The sequence below is a fragment of the Microcebus murinus genome, chromosome 1 (genome assembly GCF_040939455.1).
Source record: "Microcebus murinus isolate Inina chromosome 1, M.murinus_Inina_mat1.0, whole genome shotgun sequence".
Taxonomy (NCBI): Eukaryota; Metazoa; Chordata; class Mammalia; order Primates; family Cheirogaleidae; genus Microcebus; species Microcebus murinus.
Window position 1 is genome coordinate 78,933,701 of NC_134104.1, and position 15,083 is coordinate 78,948,783.

Sequence of the window (15,083 nt, forward strand, 5' to 3'; positions counted from 1 at the left end):
CAGCAATACAGAAGGGCAGAGACGCGCAGACCCTGAAGAACTACGTAAGACCCGCGGGCAAATAGGATACAAGAGCGCGCCAACTGCGAGGGCACCATCCACTGGCCTGAGCTCTTTTCGGAGTCCTGCCGGTTCGTGGCTTCCCCTTCCCACCTGGAACCTGACCCTCCCCCTGCCTTATTTCCCATGCCCCCCCTTTCCATTGCCTGCGGTCCCCTTCCGGCCCAGACGCGCCCCTTCAGCTTTCTGTCCACAACCCCGCTGCCAGTCCCCCTTACACGCCTCTCCTAGCCTGGGTGTCGGACTCCGGCAGGTACCAGGCTGGATCCCGCCCCACCTCCAACCCCGCCTCTCGCCGCCACATCCCGCCCGCGTTGGCCAATACAGTTCCCTAAGGCCCATGTGCCGTCCATTCCCCGCCACGGTGCGGGAACCTCCCACTTCTGCTGCCTCCTCTCCCTGGCTAGCTGGGCGCGCTGCTGACCCCCGGCCCCGCCTCTTTTCCGTGGCCTGTGCCCGCCCCGCCTCCCCCGCGCCCCGCCCTCGGTGCTCTGCCGCAGTCGGGCGCTCATCGTCATTCCGCTCTCACCGCCGCCGCCGCCCCCGCCCCCGCCCCCGCCCCCAGCCCCCGCCCGGTTCCCGCCACCGCCACCGCCGCCGCCGCCGCCTGCCCAGCGGCCCGGGAGGCGGAGGCGCGGGGGAGGAGGCCCCGCTTGGCTCCGCAGCCCCGGATGCTGCATGACTTCATCCTTCCGCCGGCTACCCTGCTGAGCTAGGGCCGGTCCGGCAGCTAGCCCGCCGCCCGCGCCCCGCTGCAGTCCCGCGCCCGCCCCGCGCCCGCCATGTCCGAGATCCTGCCCTACAGCGAGGACAAGATGGGCCGCTTCGGCGCAGACCCCGAGGGCTCCGATCTCTCGTTCAGCTGCCGCCTGCAGGACACCAACTCCTTCTTCGCGGGCAACCAGGCCAAGCGACCCCCTAAGCTGGGCCAGATCGGTCGAGCCAAGCGAGGTACGCGGCCCGGGCCCGGAGTCGCCGCCTGACCCAGAAACCCTTCGCCGGGCGCCCCCCGGCTGCCGTTCCCCGCCGAGTGCCCGCAGCTCTTGCCGCAGACCAGCGCAGCCAACCGCTCTTCGGCCCGGGCTTGGGGGGGTCCCCGCTGCAGTGTTGTGTCCCCTTCTTCCCCTCTCCCGGGAACACAGTGCCCCGGATTCGATGTTCGCCACCTCTGGAAGCAGAGCCCTGGCACCCGGGCGAGGGGGAGGGGCCGGTAGGGGCATTTGGGGATGCCTGAAGTGGGAACAGGGAGTGCCGGGCCGATTCTTAGGAATCAAATACTGAGTCGGTGGATGCTACGAAGAACCAGAATCTTCGGGTCGAGAGGGGCGTCCAACTGGAGAGAGGGCATGGAGGCTGGGGGTTCGGTTGTCCTGCTTGTTTGCATGCGGAGGGAGGTTCTGTTGGTACCAAGATTGGAAGAGGGGTTCAAGCGGCAAGAGGCTTAGGTTGGGGAGAGGGCTGGATTAGCTGGATATTCCGTTTGAGCCCCATTTGAGGAGGGGGTTCTGTTGAAGTGAGGGCTGAAGAGGGGGAGTCCATGAACTAGAGGTCTCTGATCAGCTCAGATAGGGGAAGATTCAGGCGGCGGGAGGACCTGCACTGGGCAGAATAGCAGGAGTCTTTGGAAGAGGGGCGTTCCGCCTTAGGGAGGGGAGGGGTCTGTGGGAGAGAGGCTTGGCAGAAGAGTTCAGATGGGGGAAGACACAGTGGCACTGGGTTCCGAGGGGCGTCGCTGGGCCGCGGGCAGTAGCCGCGCAGGGCGCTAGGACTCGGGGCCGATTGTCGCCGACACCCCCCGAGGCCGCGCGGCTAACGCGCTTTCTCCCTGCGCAGTGGTGATCGAGGATGACCGGATAGACGACGTGCTGAAGGGGATGGGGGAGAAGCCGCCGTCCGGAGTGTAGACGCGCCGGCTCGGGCGGCGGGCTCCGGGCCCAGCCTCGCAGCGGCCAGGAGGGCGGGCTGGCGATGCGGCTGCGGGCGCCCCCCGCCCCGGCCCAAGCGCCCGCGGGCGGGGGCTGCAGGGCCGCGCCGCCGCCGCCGCCAGGCACTCCGGAGCTGTCCGCTTCAGCACCACGGCGGCTGCGGTAGCGGCAGCGCGGACCCGCCAGGAGCCCGCCGCCGCCGCGCTCATGCACTTTAGAACCTCGGGCCGCAGCCCCACCCCGCACACCGGAACGGACACAGAGACCCGCGGCCCCCAGTCCCCGGCCCGCCCCCTCCCGCACGGCTCCCCTGCCCCGCCCCCCTCCGGCCAGTCTGGTCTGTGGACCCGGCGACCGCAGGTGTCGGACCGCGCGGCCAGGGATGTTTGGCTGCGCATTTGCATGAGCTTTCCACCCACCTGAGCCCAGCCCTCCGGGCCGTTCCTCACCCCCACCCCTGTCTGGCGTGACCCCAGCCTCAGCCTCTTTCTAAGGGACTTCCTCAGCACATTTGTATTTTTATATCCGACTCTTTGTTTACTGGCTCTGCTCATGGTTCTGCCCTCCCCTCAGTCTCAGCCACGCTCTTCTGCGCCTGGCAGATAGGATGGGTGTTGAGGCTGGGGTGGGACAAGCCCCCAATATGGTTACCAACCACATGGTCAGTCAGCCCAGGCCTGACCCCAGGAGGTTCTCTGGCAGACCATTCCCCCCCAAGGTATCATCACCTTCCAAGGGCCCAGATCTGATTTTACCTTGGACCCCTGCATCTTGCCCCTGGGAATCCACATGGGGACTGCTCTGCACCTTTGGATGACATCTGTGGCCCTGGAGATGTTCTCAACCCAGGGGTGCCCTTTGTAAATGTTCCTCCATCCTCACTGTACCAGGAGCGTGTGAATAAACACAGACCTCCCTGTGTGTGTGTGGCGGCTGCTTAGGTCTGCTTAGGAGTCAGGCCAAAATCCGAGGGGGTCAGGTACTTGGGAATCTTAGGTGCAGGTGCTGGTGGGGGAGGGCTGCCAAGTGAAGACAGGCCAGCCTGTCTGGGAACATCAGTACAATGTAGCCACCTTGGGTACATGTATAACCCAAGCAGGACAGATCAGCAGTGTTGGGGCTGCAGCTGGGGTCAGAGGCATAAAGCAATCTAGATTCAAAGTCAGCAGCCTCCTGTGGATAAATCCAGTTTGGATGAGGATCAGTAACAGGCCTCAGGGAGGGAGTCTCTGAGGCTGGCTGGTGTCCAGAGAGGTTATGCTGAGCCTTCCCCCAGGGGATGAATCACTGGTGGTTCAATGTGGTGGCAGGGGTTAGGGAACCCAGAAGAGATCTAAGGAACCCAAGAAGGAAGCCAGAAATCTGGAATCTAGTTAGAGGGGCTATATTGGTTCATGTGGGTTTACTCCCACCTTCTATCTTAGGCATGAGGTCCCTGGGGAGTGAGGACCTTGGACCCAACCTCAAGCCCTGAGTCAGGAATTCCAACTACATGAGAAGCCCAGGAGAGAATGGCAGCGAGGGCTGGAGGACCATGCTTCTGGCCTCACAGCTGGATGGCACTAAGGAAATCCTCATGATCTGAATCCTGAAGGAAGCAGGGTGAGGTAGGAGGTCTAGGGGGTGAAAGGATCTGGGACCCCAGGGCCAACTGGGCCACACTGAGCTCTCCGCCCTTGTGCATGAGGTAGAGATGGAAGTGGAAACCACTGCTGTAGGTTGCATGGCTCAGGGACCAACCATAACGGGCCTGGGCATAGTGTCTGGTCCGAAAGTGGGGTGCAGCAGAGGTCATTGAGATGAACCGGCCCCCAGGGACCAGCACGCGGCTCACCTGCATGACAGAGAGAAGCCATTGGTGAGAAGTCGATCTGCAGGTTCTCAAAGGTCAGTACTGCTCCAGAGGCCCTCCCAGTCAAACCTCAGGTACTACCCTACATCCAGTAGCTCAGGCTTTCCATGGCAAAGAGTAAGCCACCTTCTCTGCCCCTAGCCATTCCATAGGGATAGAGCTATATTCTAGATAGGTATCCTCATTAGTATAGTGGTGGGTAAAAAAATAAAGAAAAGAAAAAAGGTAAGTAGACAGGCAGAAACATGGGAGTGATTTCAGGTGTGGGGAGCACTATTTTTCTATCAACTGCTCACCTTCCCAGTCTGCATCACCTGTCTGGAACCTGGCTGCTACCTCATCCCTATGGCAACCCAGTAGCCAAACATTAGCCTTTGTGCGCCTGGCCACTCCAGCCCTCTCTAATGTTGACCCAGCTTAACCCTCCCCTCTTCAGAGAACCACACTCCTAAGGTGACCCACTACCTGCCCCAAACCCTGCTTTCTTCTGGCTTCTGAGTTCTTCCAATCTGCTGAAACCTCAACCCCTCACCCCCACCTCTTGATCTACCCTTCTCTCTTGTTCCCTCACCTCACTCAACACCTGGTCCACAGTGTGGACACCTTCAGAAGACACACTCCAGGGATCCTGTTCCCCAGCCAGCAGAGCATCCAGCGTGCCCTTCTCGAGCACCACATCAAAGGAGCCACTGGGGAAGTTCAATGCCCGCACGTCCATGGTCTCCCAGCGCAGCTTGGGCACGTGGGCATAGCGAGCCTGCATGGCAGCCACCACAACTGATGAGTAGTCCACACTGGTCACATCAGGGAAGCCTCCAAGGAACAGCTCATAGCTCAGGGCACTGTTCCCACAACCTGGCGTGGGAAGGGATGGATAGCAAAAGAGCTAGGTTAGCTTTGGTTCTCATCACCCTTTATTATCCCTCCACTCGGTCCATTTTCTCTCAGTCCAAACCCTTCAGTACTGAGAAGAGGTGGCATAGTGCAGAAAAGAGCATGAGCGCTGGAATCACACAGACCTGGCCACAAACCCTGGCTCTATCATTCCTAGCTGTATGGCCTAGGGTGAGTTGTTTAAATAGTAGGAACTTGTATTTGCTATTCAGAAAAAAGAAGACAACAATACCTAGTATACACTAGGACATGATGCACTAAATTTGAGAATTGAAATAGCTGGAGAGCAGCTAAAGGACATCTGAACTTGGGAGTTTAAAGATCTGGATTCTGATATCCCGAGTCACACAGCCATGGAAAATTATTCAACTCTTTGAGCCTCAGTTTCCTCAAACTCAGAATGGGGATAATATTGGCATCATTAGGACCATCATATTATTATTATTAGGATAATATTAGTATTAGGATACTAATTAATATTAGTACTAGGATAATACTAATATTGTCCTAATCCTTAACCCTAACCTCTTAGAGAAACTTGGAAGATATTAACCCCGGGAAGGCTTCATGTTAGGAGTTATTCTCCTACTTTTTCTTTTTTGTTGTTGTTGTTGTTTGTTTGTTTGAAACAGAGTCTCACTCTGTTGCCCAGGCTAGAGTGAGTGCCATGGCATCAGCTTAGCTCACAGCAACCTCAAACTCCTGGGCTCAAGCATTCTCCTGCCTCAGCCTCCCGAGTAGCTGGGACTACAGGCATGCGCCACCATGCCTGGCTAATTTTTTCTATATGTATTAGTTGGCCAATTAATTTATTTCTATTTATAGTAGAGACAGGGTCTCACTCTTGCTCAGGCTGGTTTTGAACTCCTGACTGCAAGCAATCTGCCCACCTCGGCCTCTCAGAGTGCTAGGATTACAGGCATGAGCCACTGCGCCTGGCCTCCTACTTTGTTTTCTAAGGCAGTGAAGGGGAAACTAGGTGGGGACACACAGTGGAGCCAATCACTTATAATTTTTTTTTTAATTTGAAACTTTTTTTTTTTTTGAGACAGAGTCTCTGCTGCCCTGAGTAGAGTGCAGTGGTGTCATCATAGCTCACAGCAACCTCAAACTCCTGGGCTCAAGCAATCCTCCTACCTCAGTCTCCTGAGTAGCTGGGACTACAGGTGTGTACCACCATGTCTGGCTAATTTTTCTATTTTTAGTAGAGACGGGGTCTCAATCTTGCTCAGGCTGGTCTCAAACTCCTAAGCTCAAACAATCCTCCTGCCTGGGCCTCCTAGAATGCTAGGATTGCAGGCATGAGCCACCGCACCTGGCCCCCTTGTAATTCTTAATGTATGTATTGAACACTACATATTGGGCTCTGCTAATGAATAAAAGTTCCTGTCCTCAAGGAGCTCATGCTCCTTTGTTTTTCCAGTGGGAAGAACAAATGTGTAACCAAGCAGTTGCCCCATAACACGATGAGTGTTTCAATAGGGCCACGCTAAGAGAGCACATAGGAATGCCCCAACCCCACTTCAGGTGGGTCAGCCAAGGGTTTCTAGGGAGCTGACAACAAAGCATAGTTTTGAAAAACACAGTTTTGACAACTTCCAACATTTTGATGAGAAGTGCCAGGAATGCAGTACCAAAGAGGGAAGGGCCAGGTTAGAGAGGGGGTGGAGGTTAGAAGAGTAAATGTGGATCTACAGCCCACTGGACTTCCTCAGAAGATCCAGTGGCCCTCTTCCAGGCCCTCCTGTGGCCAGCCTCAGCCTGAGAACAGGGCTGTGATAGCTTATGATGCCCTCATGCAGGGATCTCCAGCTCCTGGGATTAGGTTGCCTGTAATCCCCATTTGCCTTCCTAAGAGGATCACAGGATCAGTAGTTGTGATAGCCCTAATCTAGCAGGGCTTGGCACCTGGACAGGGCACCCAGAAGCAGCTGGCTGGTCCTCAGCTGCCCCTTCCCATGTTCCTTTTCAAGCCCTGGGGCTCAGGGAGAGTACTATCTTGGCTGGGAAGACCCAACACATGCTTCCCCAAGTGCTGGAGCCACAAAAGCTCTGGTAGATACAGCACTTGGGATGGGGGGTAAGGGTGACTGAACAGGAGACCGACTCAGTTCCAGGCTGAAATCCCACTGGGTTCTCTGACTCACAATCCCTTCATTACCCCATACCTAACTTCATGTGCCTGCAGAGCTCTGCCCAACTGTGGATAACCCCACATTTCCTTCATTTGTTCCCCTTGGTACAGGAAGGCATTTCCCAAGAGAAGTTTACCAAAGAGGAAGGGAGAACAAAACCTAACCACTGGGTTGGTTATGCTTACAAAGCAGTGATTTCTGATTCTGTTGCCTCAGTAACATGGGGCTAGCAATTAAGGTGGGGCTTCAGAAGGCCACTGCCTTCCAAAGTGGGGCCTTAGGGAAGCAGAGTCTTGAAGAAATGATCCAAATCCAAGAACACACCACATGGGATCCTGGAGCTATGTGGATGCTAACTCAACATCAAGAGACTGAAATGTTAGCCAGAAAGCCAATTCATTCACTTTTAACAGGAAAAATAGCCACCACAGAGACTGGTGTTTAATCCTCTAGTCAGTCCCTTTTCTCCTTATAGGAAATCTAAATTGGAAGCCAAATTATGATTAGAAGATTCCTATGGAGCATGGAGTCAAGCAAGGATAGAGAATCAGAGAAGTATTAGGTCATTAAGTATGAAATGTCTGATTTCAAATCAAAAGTGTAGTTTATATCTCAAACAAGAAGCAGTACAATTAATCAAAGTTTGAGCCTAAACTATTGACACAATTTTGCCATCTAACAGCTTATTTATGCCAGCAGTGAAGAAGCCTGTAGAGAATTGGATATTTTTCCTTGCAAGAAGTAGTCCAAAGCCTGGAAGAAATGGGAATCGGTTGGTGCAAGGTCTGGTGAATATAGTGGATGACAGAGAGTTTCCGAGTCCAGCTGCTATAGTTTGAGCAGCATTGTTCCTGCCACATGTGGTTGAGCATTGTCTTACAAGAGGATTGGCCTATCCCTATTGACCAATCTCAGCTGCTTTATCAGAAGCATCCTCATCATTTTGTCCAACTGGTTGCAGCAGACATCTGCTGTAATTGATTGACCAGGTTTCATGAAGCTGTAGTGGATATACCATTGGACCACCAAACAGACACCACTAGCTTTTTTGGATGAATATTTAGTTTTAGACTATGTTTCGGCACTTCATCCACTATACCAAACACTTGCGATTGTCAAAAAGAATATCACATATCACACATAACTTCATCACACATAACAATATGGTGTAGAAATGTTTTGCCTTTATGTCGTGACAGCAAAGAAGGCAAGCTTCGAGATGATTTCTCTTCTGATGCTTGTTTAGCTCATGCAGAACCCATCTATCCAGCTTCTTGATCTTGCCAATTTGTTTCAAATGGTCCAATATTGTTAGAATAGTAATGTCAAACCTTGCTGCTAATTCATGCATAGGCTGAGATGGATTCTCTTCCATTATAGCTTTCAGCTCATCATTATCCACCTTGGCCTCAGGTCAGCCACATGGCTCATTTGCAATTTTAAAATCACCAGAACAGAACTTCTCAAACCATTAACATCCTGTGCATTCCTTAGCCACATCCTTTGCAAACAATTCATTGACATTTTGAGCTGTCTGTGCTGCATTGGTTCCATGATAGAACTCACATTAAAAAATCTTCAGTCCAGCCGGACGCGGTAGCGCGCGCCTGTAGTCCCAGCTACTCGGGAGGCTGAGATGGGAGGATCGCTTGAGCCCAGGAGTTCTGGGCTGTAGTGCGCTATGCCGATCGGGTGTCCGCACTAAGTTCGGCATCAATATGGTGACCTCCCGGGAGCGGGGGACCACCAGGTTGCCTAAGGAGGGGTGAACCGGCCCAGGTCGGAAACGGAGCAGGTCAAAACTCCCGTGCTGATCAGTAGTGGGATCGCGCCTGTGAATAGCCACTGCACTCCAGCCTGGGCAACATAGCGAGACCCCGTCTCTAAAAAAAAATAAAAATAAAAAAAAAAAATCTTCAGTCCAGAAATAGTATGTAAAAAAAAAAAAAAAAAAAAAAACATGAATTTTAGTAGCATTTTCCTACTGAAGAAACTGCCCTAACTTGAACCCCTGCCTGGTGTGTGGTTTCAGAATGTAATGAGGACCCCATTTAAGCTCTAGGAAGGTACTGGGGGCAACTCAGGGTGGATACAGTGATGTTGTCCCATCCCATTGAGGGAAAGTTAGTTTAGTTGTGAATATCACACACCATCATGAGGTTCTCTGCAGGAAAGCGCCACTCCCCACAGCCTTGGCCAGAGTGGCCTCTCATGAGCAGACAGCTGCTGGCCCCTGCCTCTCAGACCCTGGACAGGCCTTTGCTGGGGACTCACTTCCCTCCTGGGCACTGCTCATACATGGTCCAGCCTCCTGAGGCACATGGCCTTGAGCTACTGCCCTTTGGTGGGCTGCCCGTTGGTCCTAGAGTGGGGCCCCCAGGAGTGACTAAGGCTCCCTCATCCTCCCCACCCTGAGTTCAGGCCTTTGCCTTTCTCCTGCCCATCTCCCTGTCTTGGCTTGACTGACTGTATGGCTGTCCTCCAGTGCCAGGTGGCTCCTGCTGCCAGTGACCTGGCAGGAGACCTCTGGTAATTATAAAACTGTTCAACAAGGAAATTTGGAATGAAGTGGAAGAATGAAGCAAGCCACATTCCTACCCTGAAGCCCACTTCCTTCCAGCCTCCAGTGGGTTGCTAGGCCGTGTTCAGAAAGATGCTCTTGCCACACTCGGCCGTGGGGCCTTGGTCTGTCCCAAGTTTGCTCTTTTCCCCATGTGGTGATGGATATCTCTGGACAAAAACTTTATTTAAAAACTTAAAATCAGGCCGGGCGCTGTGGCTCACGCCTGTAATCCTAGCTCTTGGGAGGCCGAGGCGGGCGGATTGCTCAAGGTCAGGAGTTCAAAACCAGCCTGAGCAAGAGCGAGACCCCGTCTCTACTATAAATAGAAAGAAATTAATTGGCCAACTGATATATATATAAAAAAAAAAAAATTAGCCGGGCATGGTGGTGCATGCCTGTAGTCCCAGCTACCCGGGAGGCTGAGGCAGAAGGATCACTCGAGCCCAGGAGTTTGAGGTTGCTGTGAGCTAAGCTGACGCCACGGCACTCACTCTAGCCTAGGCAAGAAAGCGAGACTCTGTCTCAAAAAAAAAAAAAAAAAAACAAAACTTAAAATCATGCTTTAATATCTTAGTCCATTCAGTGTCTTATAACAAAATACCATAAACTGTGTGGCTTATAAACAACAGAAATCTATTTGTCATAGTTTTGGAGGTTGGAAGCCCAAGATCAAGATACTGGCATTAATCCCATTCCTGAGGACTCTACCCCCATGACCTAAGCATCTCCCAAAGGCCCCAACTCCTAATACCACCACCTTAGGTGGGGGGATTCCAACATACCAATTTTGGGGAGACACAAACATTCAGAACATAGCAAGATATTACAGAGCTAACAATTGCAGAGTGCCTCTGATCAAGCTCAGCATTCCAAGACAAGGCATGTGTATGTGAAGAGTGAGATGGGCTCTGACACACACAGCCCTGACCCTGGGTGAGCAGCCATGCAGGTCTCTTCCTTCTGCAGCTACATGCAAGGGCGGGCCTCCTCTAAGGCCTCCCCACTGCACTCAGTCCTCTCCAGAGGACCAGGGCAGGGGCTAGGGATGACCCACAAGGCTGGGGAAGAGGATAGCAAAGGGATGAAACCCCAAAGTGGCAGCTGGGTTGGTGAGGGTTTCCCCCACATGCCCAATATGTGTTAAAAATCAGACTCCCTACATCTGCCTGAGAAAAATAAAAACATACAACCCCCCAAAAAACAAAATAACACAAATCTTTGACTTATTCATGGTTCTACAAAAATTGCTCAAAAAAAAAAAAATTGGAAGATAATCACAAGCCAAAACATGAATTTGAAAGACTGAGGATGTACCTTCAAATAAAAACAAAGCAAAAAGTGTCAAAGTGAAATGTCAGAGATATCAACCATCAAACTTAGTACTTAAGGAAATCAGACATTTCACAGTTAATAACCTAATATAATGATGGCAAAACAGGAATAGCCATCCATATGGGTTCACCTGATATGAGGATATTTTAACTGTAGGGACCAGAAACACAAGTCCTCAGGCAGGGCATTCTGTTCTCTGAGCAGTCTTGGATAAACTGCCTCTCTGATTCCCATTTTCTTTTCTTTTTTCTTTTTTTTTTTTTTTGAGACAGAGTCTCATTTTGTTGCCCAGGCTAGAGTGAGTGCCATGGTGTCAGCCTAGCTCACAGCAACCTTAAACTCCTGGGCTCAAGCAATCCTCTGCCTCAACCTCCCAAGTAGCTGGGACTACAGGCATGTGCCACTATGCCCAGCTAATTTTTTCTATATATATTAGTTGGCCAATTAATTTCTTTCTATTTATAGTAGAGACAGCATCTTGCTCTTGCTCAGGCTGATTTCGAACTCCTGACAGCGAGCAATCTGCCCGCCTCGGCCTTCCTGAGTGCTTGATTCCCATTTTCAATAATAATGATAGCTAAAAGTCATTGAACGCCAGGCACTATGCTAAACATTTTATAAGAATTATTTCAATTTATTTTTGCAAGAGATCCATATAAAAGATACTATTATTACCATTCCCATTTTCTAGATGGGAAAATTGAAGAAAGTAAGAAACTTTCCCAAGGTCACATGGTCAGTGGAAAAGCCAGAATTTGGGCCCACGTGTGTATCACTCCAGAACCAGAGCTCTTAATCCACTGTGCTCAACTGCCTCCAGTTTTCAAGAGGCTCACTAGCCTCCAGCAGTGACATTAGTGACATTCCATCTTTAGCTATATCAATATGACCATTATGCTGTAATTCACAATGTAGTTATTTTACCAGTTTCAACAGAGTTCTAGATGCCTCTCCCTCCCTCCCTCCCTTCCTTCCTTCCTTCCTTCCTTCCTTCCTTCCTTCCTTCCTTCCTTCCTTCCTTCCTTCCTTTCTTCCTTCCTTCCTTCCTTCCTTCCTTTCTTTCTTTTTTTTTTTTGAGACAGAGTCTTACCCTGTTGCCAGGGCTAGAGTGCAGTGGCATCATCATAGCTTACTGCAACCCCAAACTCCTGGGCTCAAGCAATCCTCCTGCCTCTGCCTCCCAAGTAGCTGGGACTACAGGTTTGGGCCACGACACTGGGCTAATTTTTCTATTTTTAGTAGAGATGGGGTCTTGCTCTTGCTCAGACTGGTCTTAAACTCCTGAACTCAAGCATTCCTCCTGCCTCGGCCTCCCAGAGTGCTAGGCTTACAGACGTGAGCCACCGCACCTGGCCTAAATGCCTCTCTTCACCCATCTGTGTGGTATAGCAAAAGTATTACAGAAGCTCACATCAGAAGGCACCTTTACTTCACTACTTACTTGCAGCATGACAGTAGTGGACACTGTTGGTCCTCTGACCAGATCCCCACTGAGTCCTTTTAACAATTGTGTATGTCCCAGTTTTGGTGTGCGTTTGCTTCTAATGGTTTGCATCTGTGACTCTTCAGGCTGAAAATACCATCAGAGAAACTTGCCTGAGATCATAATCTTGCTTGGCTCCTTCCCTTTCCCTGTTCCCATGATCTCTTACCAATTCTCCTGGGAGCACTTTCCTAACAAATGACTTAGACATGAATCCTCATCTTAAGGATTTGCTTCTGGGGAACCAACCTAAGATAATGACCTATAGCAAGTGTTGCCAAAATCTAGCTTGCCACTTGTTTTTGACAATAAAGTTTTATTGAAACATAGCTACTCTCATTCACTTTTGTATTGTCTCTAGCTGCTTTTCCACCACAACAGCAGAACTGAGTAGTTGTGAGAGGGACTATTATTAGGCCATTTTCAGAAACGTTTACAGACCCATAATCTAGAGTAAATCTCTTAATACTTATGACTCACCTTTAGGAGATGTCATAAGAATTAAGTAAGTTAGAAAGGGCGCAGCACATTTCCTGGCACTTACCAGGTGTTCAACTTATGTTTGTTGAGGTGGAATGTAACATAGGGTGCTCAAATTGTGGGTTCTGTCCTTAGATCTTAAGGATCATACCTAGAAACTGTTCTCTTTTGATTTTTAGATGTTTCACCTTTCCTATCCAGAAAAGGATATCTCCCAGTCAAGCAGAATTTAAGATGATATTACTCTGACAATCACCAGCATAAAAATCAGTTGTAGAGTTTATTGAAAATATAGATTCCTTGGACCTACCTTAGACCATCCCTAGAATTAGAATCTCAGGGTGGGGTCTAGCATTCCTGGTGATTTTCATACACACTAACGCTTGAAAAACATACATCTATGGTAAATCTATGAATGAATGCAATGGTTTAAAATGACAATTTTCAAGAAAGTGTTTACCTGTGAGGAAAACAGGTTTAGGGAGGACCACACAGAAAATTTTGAATGTAATTTTCATTTTCCAAGGTATTGTTCTAGGTATCTTTCATACTCATTCAATCATCCTAAAACTCAATAAATAAGTCATCTTATTTCTTTAAGGCTGAGAAAATGGAGGCACAAAAGTATTCTGTCTAGGATTACACAGCCAGTATAAGCTGAGCCAAGATTCCAACATAATTAGCTGCCTCCCAAGTTCAAGTTCTTTTTTTGAGACAGAGTCTCACTCTGTCACCCTGGCTAGAGTGCAATCCCATAATCATTGCTCACTATCACTCCAACTCCTGGGCTCAAGCGATCATCTTGCCTCAGCCTCCCAAGTAGCTGGGACTACAGGCATGCACCACCACGCCTGCCTAATTTCTTCTAATTTTTGCAGAGATGGGGTCTCACTCTTGCTCAGGCTGGTCTTGAACTCCTGAGCTCAAGCAATCCTCCTGCTTCAGCCTCCCAGGGTGCTAGAATAACAGGAGTAAGCCACCATGCCGGGCCCAGAGTTCAAGTTCTTAACCACTAAGTTACACAGTTACACTTCCTTTTTAGTCCTAGTAATGTTCCATTTCTCAGACTAAATAGAACAGACACACACATTTGACTCGTTATTTATACCTTATATATACTGTATTATAGATGTCTTTTATATTTATTATATTAAATACTTCATTTAAACATATGAAGGCTTTTCCAAAGAGCAAAGATAAAAACTGTAACTGTACGGAAACCTGTTACGCATTCAAACTTCACTAGAGCCTTCAAAGGCTGACAGTGGGAGTAAACCCCAAGAAGGCAGTTGGACTTCTCAGAGACCCACGTTGCGTCTCGGCACTTCCCTTTGCCGAGTCGTGCTAATCTCGGCTGCTATCTCCCCTCCGACCTCAGAGGGCGCTTTACTCACCGTCACTTCACAGGAGACATAGGACAAAGTTTCAGTTAGGGGTCTGAGAGTGATGAGACGATAACTCTGCCCAGTACCCATGGGACCAAAAGAAAAGCGCTAAGCATTGTGCTGGAGGTGCCTGCACGTGCCGTATCCGACTTGAACTCGCAGTTTCTAGAACTGAATCTGAAGCTCAGAACAGGTTCATGACCTGTTCTAAGTTATACAGTCAATTAGCGCTGGGACTTAAATTAGGTCCTCCGAGTTCTCCGGTGCCCAAGGCTGCCTCCCGAGGGCCCCCGGACCGACAATCTCTAACTCATGTTTGCCCTAGCTAAATACAGCCAGGATTCTGAAGGTATCGGATCTTGGCTCTGGACTCGGGCGTCCTCTAAGAGAGGTAGACAGCAGGAAAGCGGACGGGGCCAGGCCCAGGCAGAGCCGATCCTGGCAACTCCACCTGGGTAGGGTAGCTGGGACTACCCACCTAGCACGAGGATACGGTCCTCGGGCCGTAGCTCCGGCTCTAGGAGGGCACGGAAGGAGGAGAAGTCCCCGAACCACTCGTAGGGGGCAGAATCAGCTGCGTCTCGGTAGCGCTGATCCCAGTACTGGACCTCTTGGTACCCGCAGTTTCGCTCCGGTAACTCCGGCTGGGGAGCGGTGGCCCCTGGAGAGGCCATGCTCTCAGCAGCCCGGCCGCCAGAGCCCCTAGCCTTCCTAGCCAATCCGGATGGCGGATGTGGGAGGCGGGAACCTTTTGTCTCCGCCCGCCGCCTGCAGTTGCCCAACACAAACACGTGGAACTTCCGTCCTCCGCTAAGCGCACTTAGAAAAATCCTCCGGGTACGAAAACCGTAGTGTCCAGACCCTGAATCCTCCGGCTTTACTGCCCACTCGTTTCCTAGGACCACACTAATAGTGTCAGACTCATTCGGGCTCTTCATTGCGTCCTCTTATATTTTCAACGTGAACGGCTCCTC

General features: G+C 50.8%; 2 protein-coding genes across 2 annotated transcripts; one reads left to right on the forward strand and one right to left on the reverse strand.

The window, feature by feature from the left end:
* The first annotated feature begins 576 nt into the window (after positions 1 to 576).
* On the forward strand, positions 577 to 2,906 carry CAMK2N2 (calcium/calmodulin dependent protein kinase II inhibitor 2). The gene is made up of 2 exons (XM_012736899.2): positions 577 to 1,011; positions 1,894 to 2,906. The coding sequence occupies exons 1-2, from the start codon at positions 843 to 845 to the stop codon at positions 1,962 to 1,964; spliced, it is 240 nt and encodes a 79-aa protein (XP_012592353.1). The 5' UTR covers positions 577 to 842; the 3' UTR covers positions 1,965 to 2,906.
* Positions 2,907 to 3,353: 447 nt separating this feature from the next.
* On the reverse strand, positions 3,354 to 14,838 carry EEF1AKMT4 (EEF1A lysine methyltransferase 4). The gene is made up of 3 exons (XM_012736898.3): positions 14,588 to 14,838; positions 4,409 to 4,692; positions 3,354 to 3,819 (listed from the first exon to the last, which is right to left on the reverse strand). Exons 1-3 carry the CDS (start codon positions 14,781 to 14,783, stop codon positions 3,532 to 3,534), a joined length of 768 nt encoding a protein of 255 aa, XP_012592352.2. The 5' UTR covers positions 14,784 to 14,838; the 3' UTR covers positions 3,354 to 3,531.
* Between the last annotated feature and the right edge of the window lie 245 nt (positions 14,839 to 15,083).

Bases quoted from the DNA above. Each gene is read 5' to 3' on its own strand.
- CAMK2N2 (XM_012736899.2), top strand. From the start codon at position 843: ATGTCCGAGATCCTGCCCTACAGCGAGGACAAGATGGGCCGCTTCGGC. The intron at 1,012-1,893 runs GTACGCGGCCCG...CTCCCTGCGCAG, and splicing joins GATCGGTCGAGCCAAGCGAG to TGGTGATCGAGGATGACCGG.
- EEF1AKMT4 (XM_012736898.3), bottom strand. From the start codon at position 14,783: ATGGCCTCTCCAGGGGCCACCGCTCCCCAGCCGGAGTTACCGGAGCGA. The intron at 4,693-14,587 runs GTGGGTAGTCCC...TTCCCACGCCAG, and splicing joins GGACCGTATCCTCGTGCTAG to GTTGTGGGAACAGTGCCCTG. The intron at 3,820-4,408 runs GTGAGGGAACAA...TCTGTCATGCAG, and splicing joins TGGACCAGGTGTTGAGTGAG to GTGAGCCGCGTGCTGGTCCC.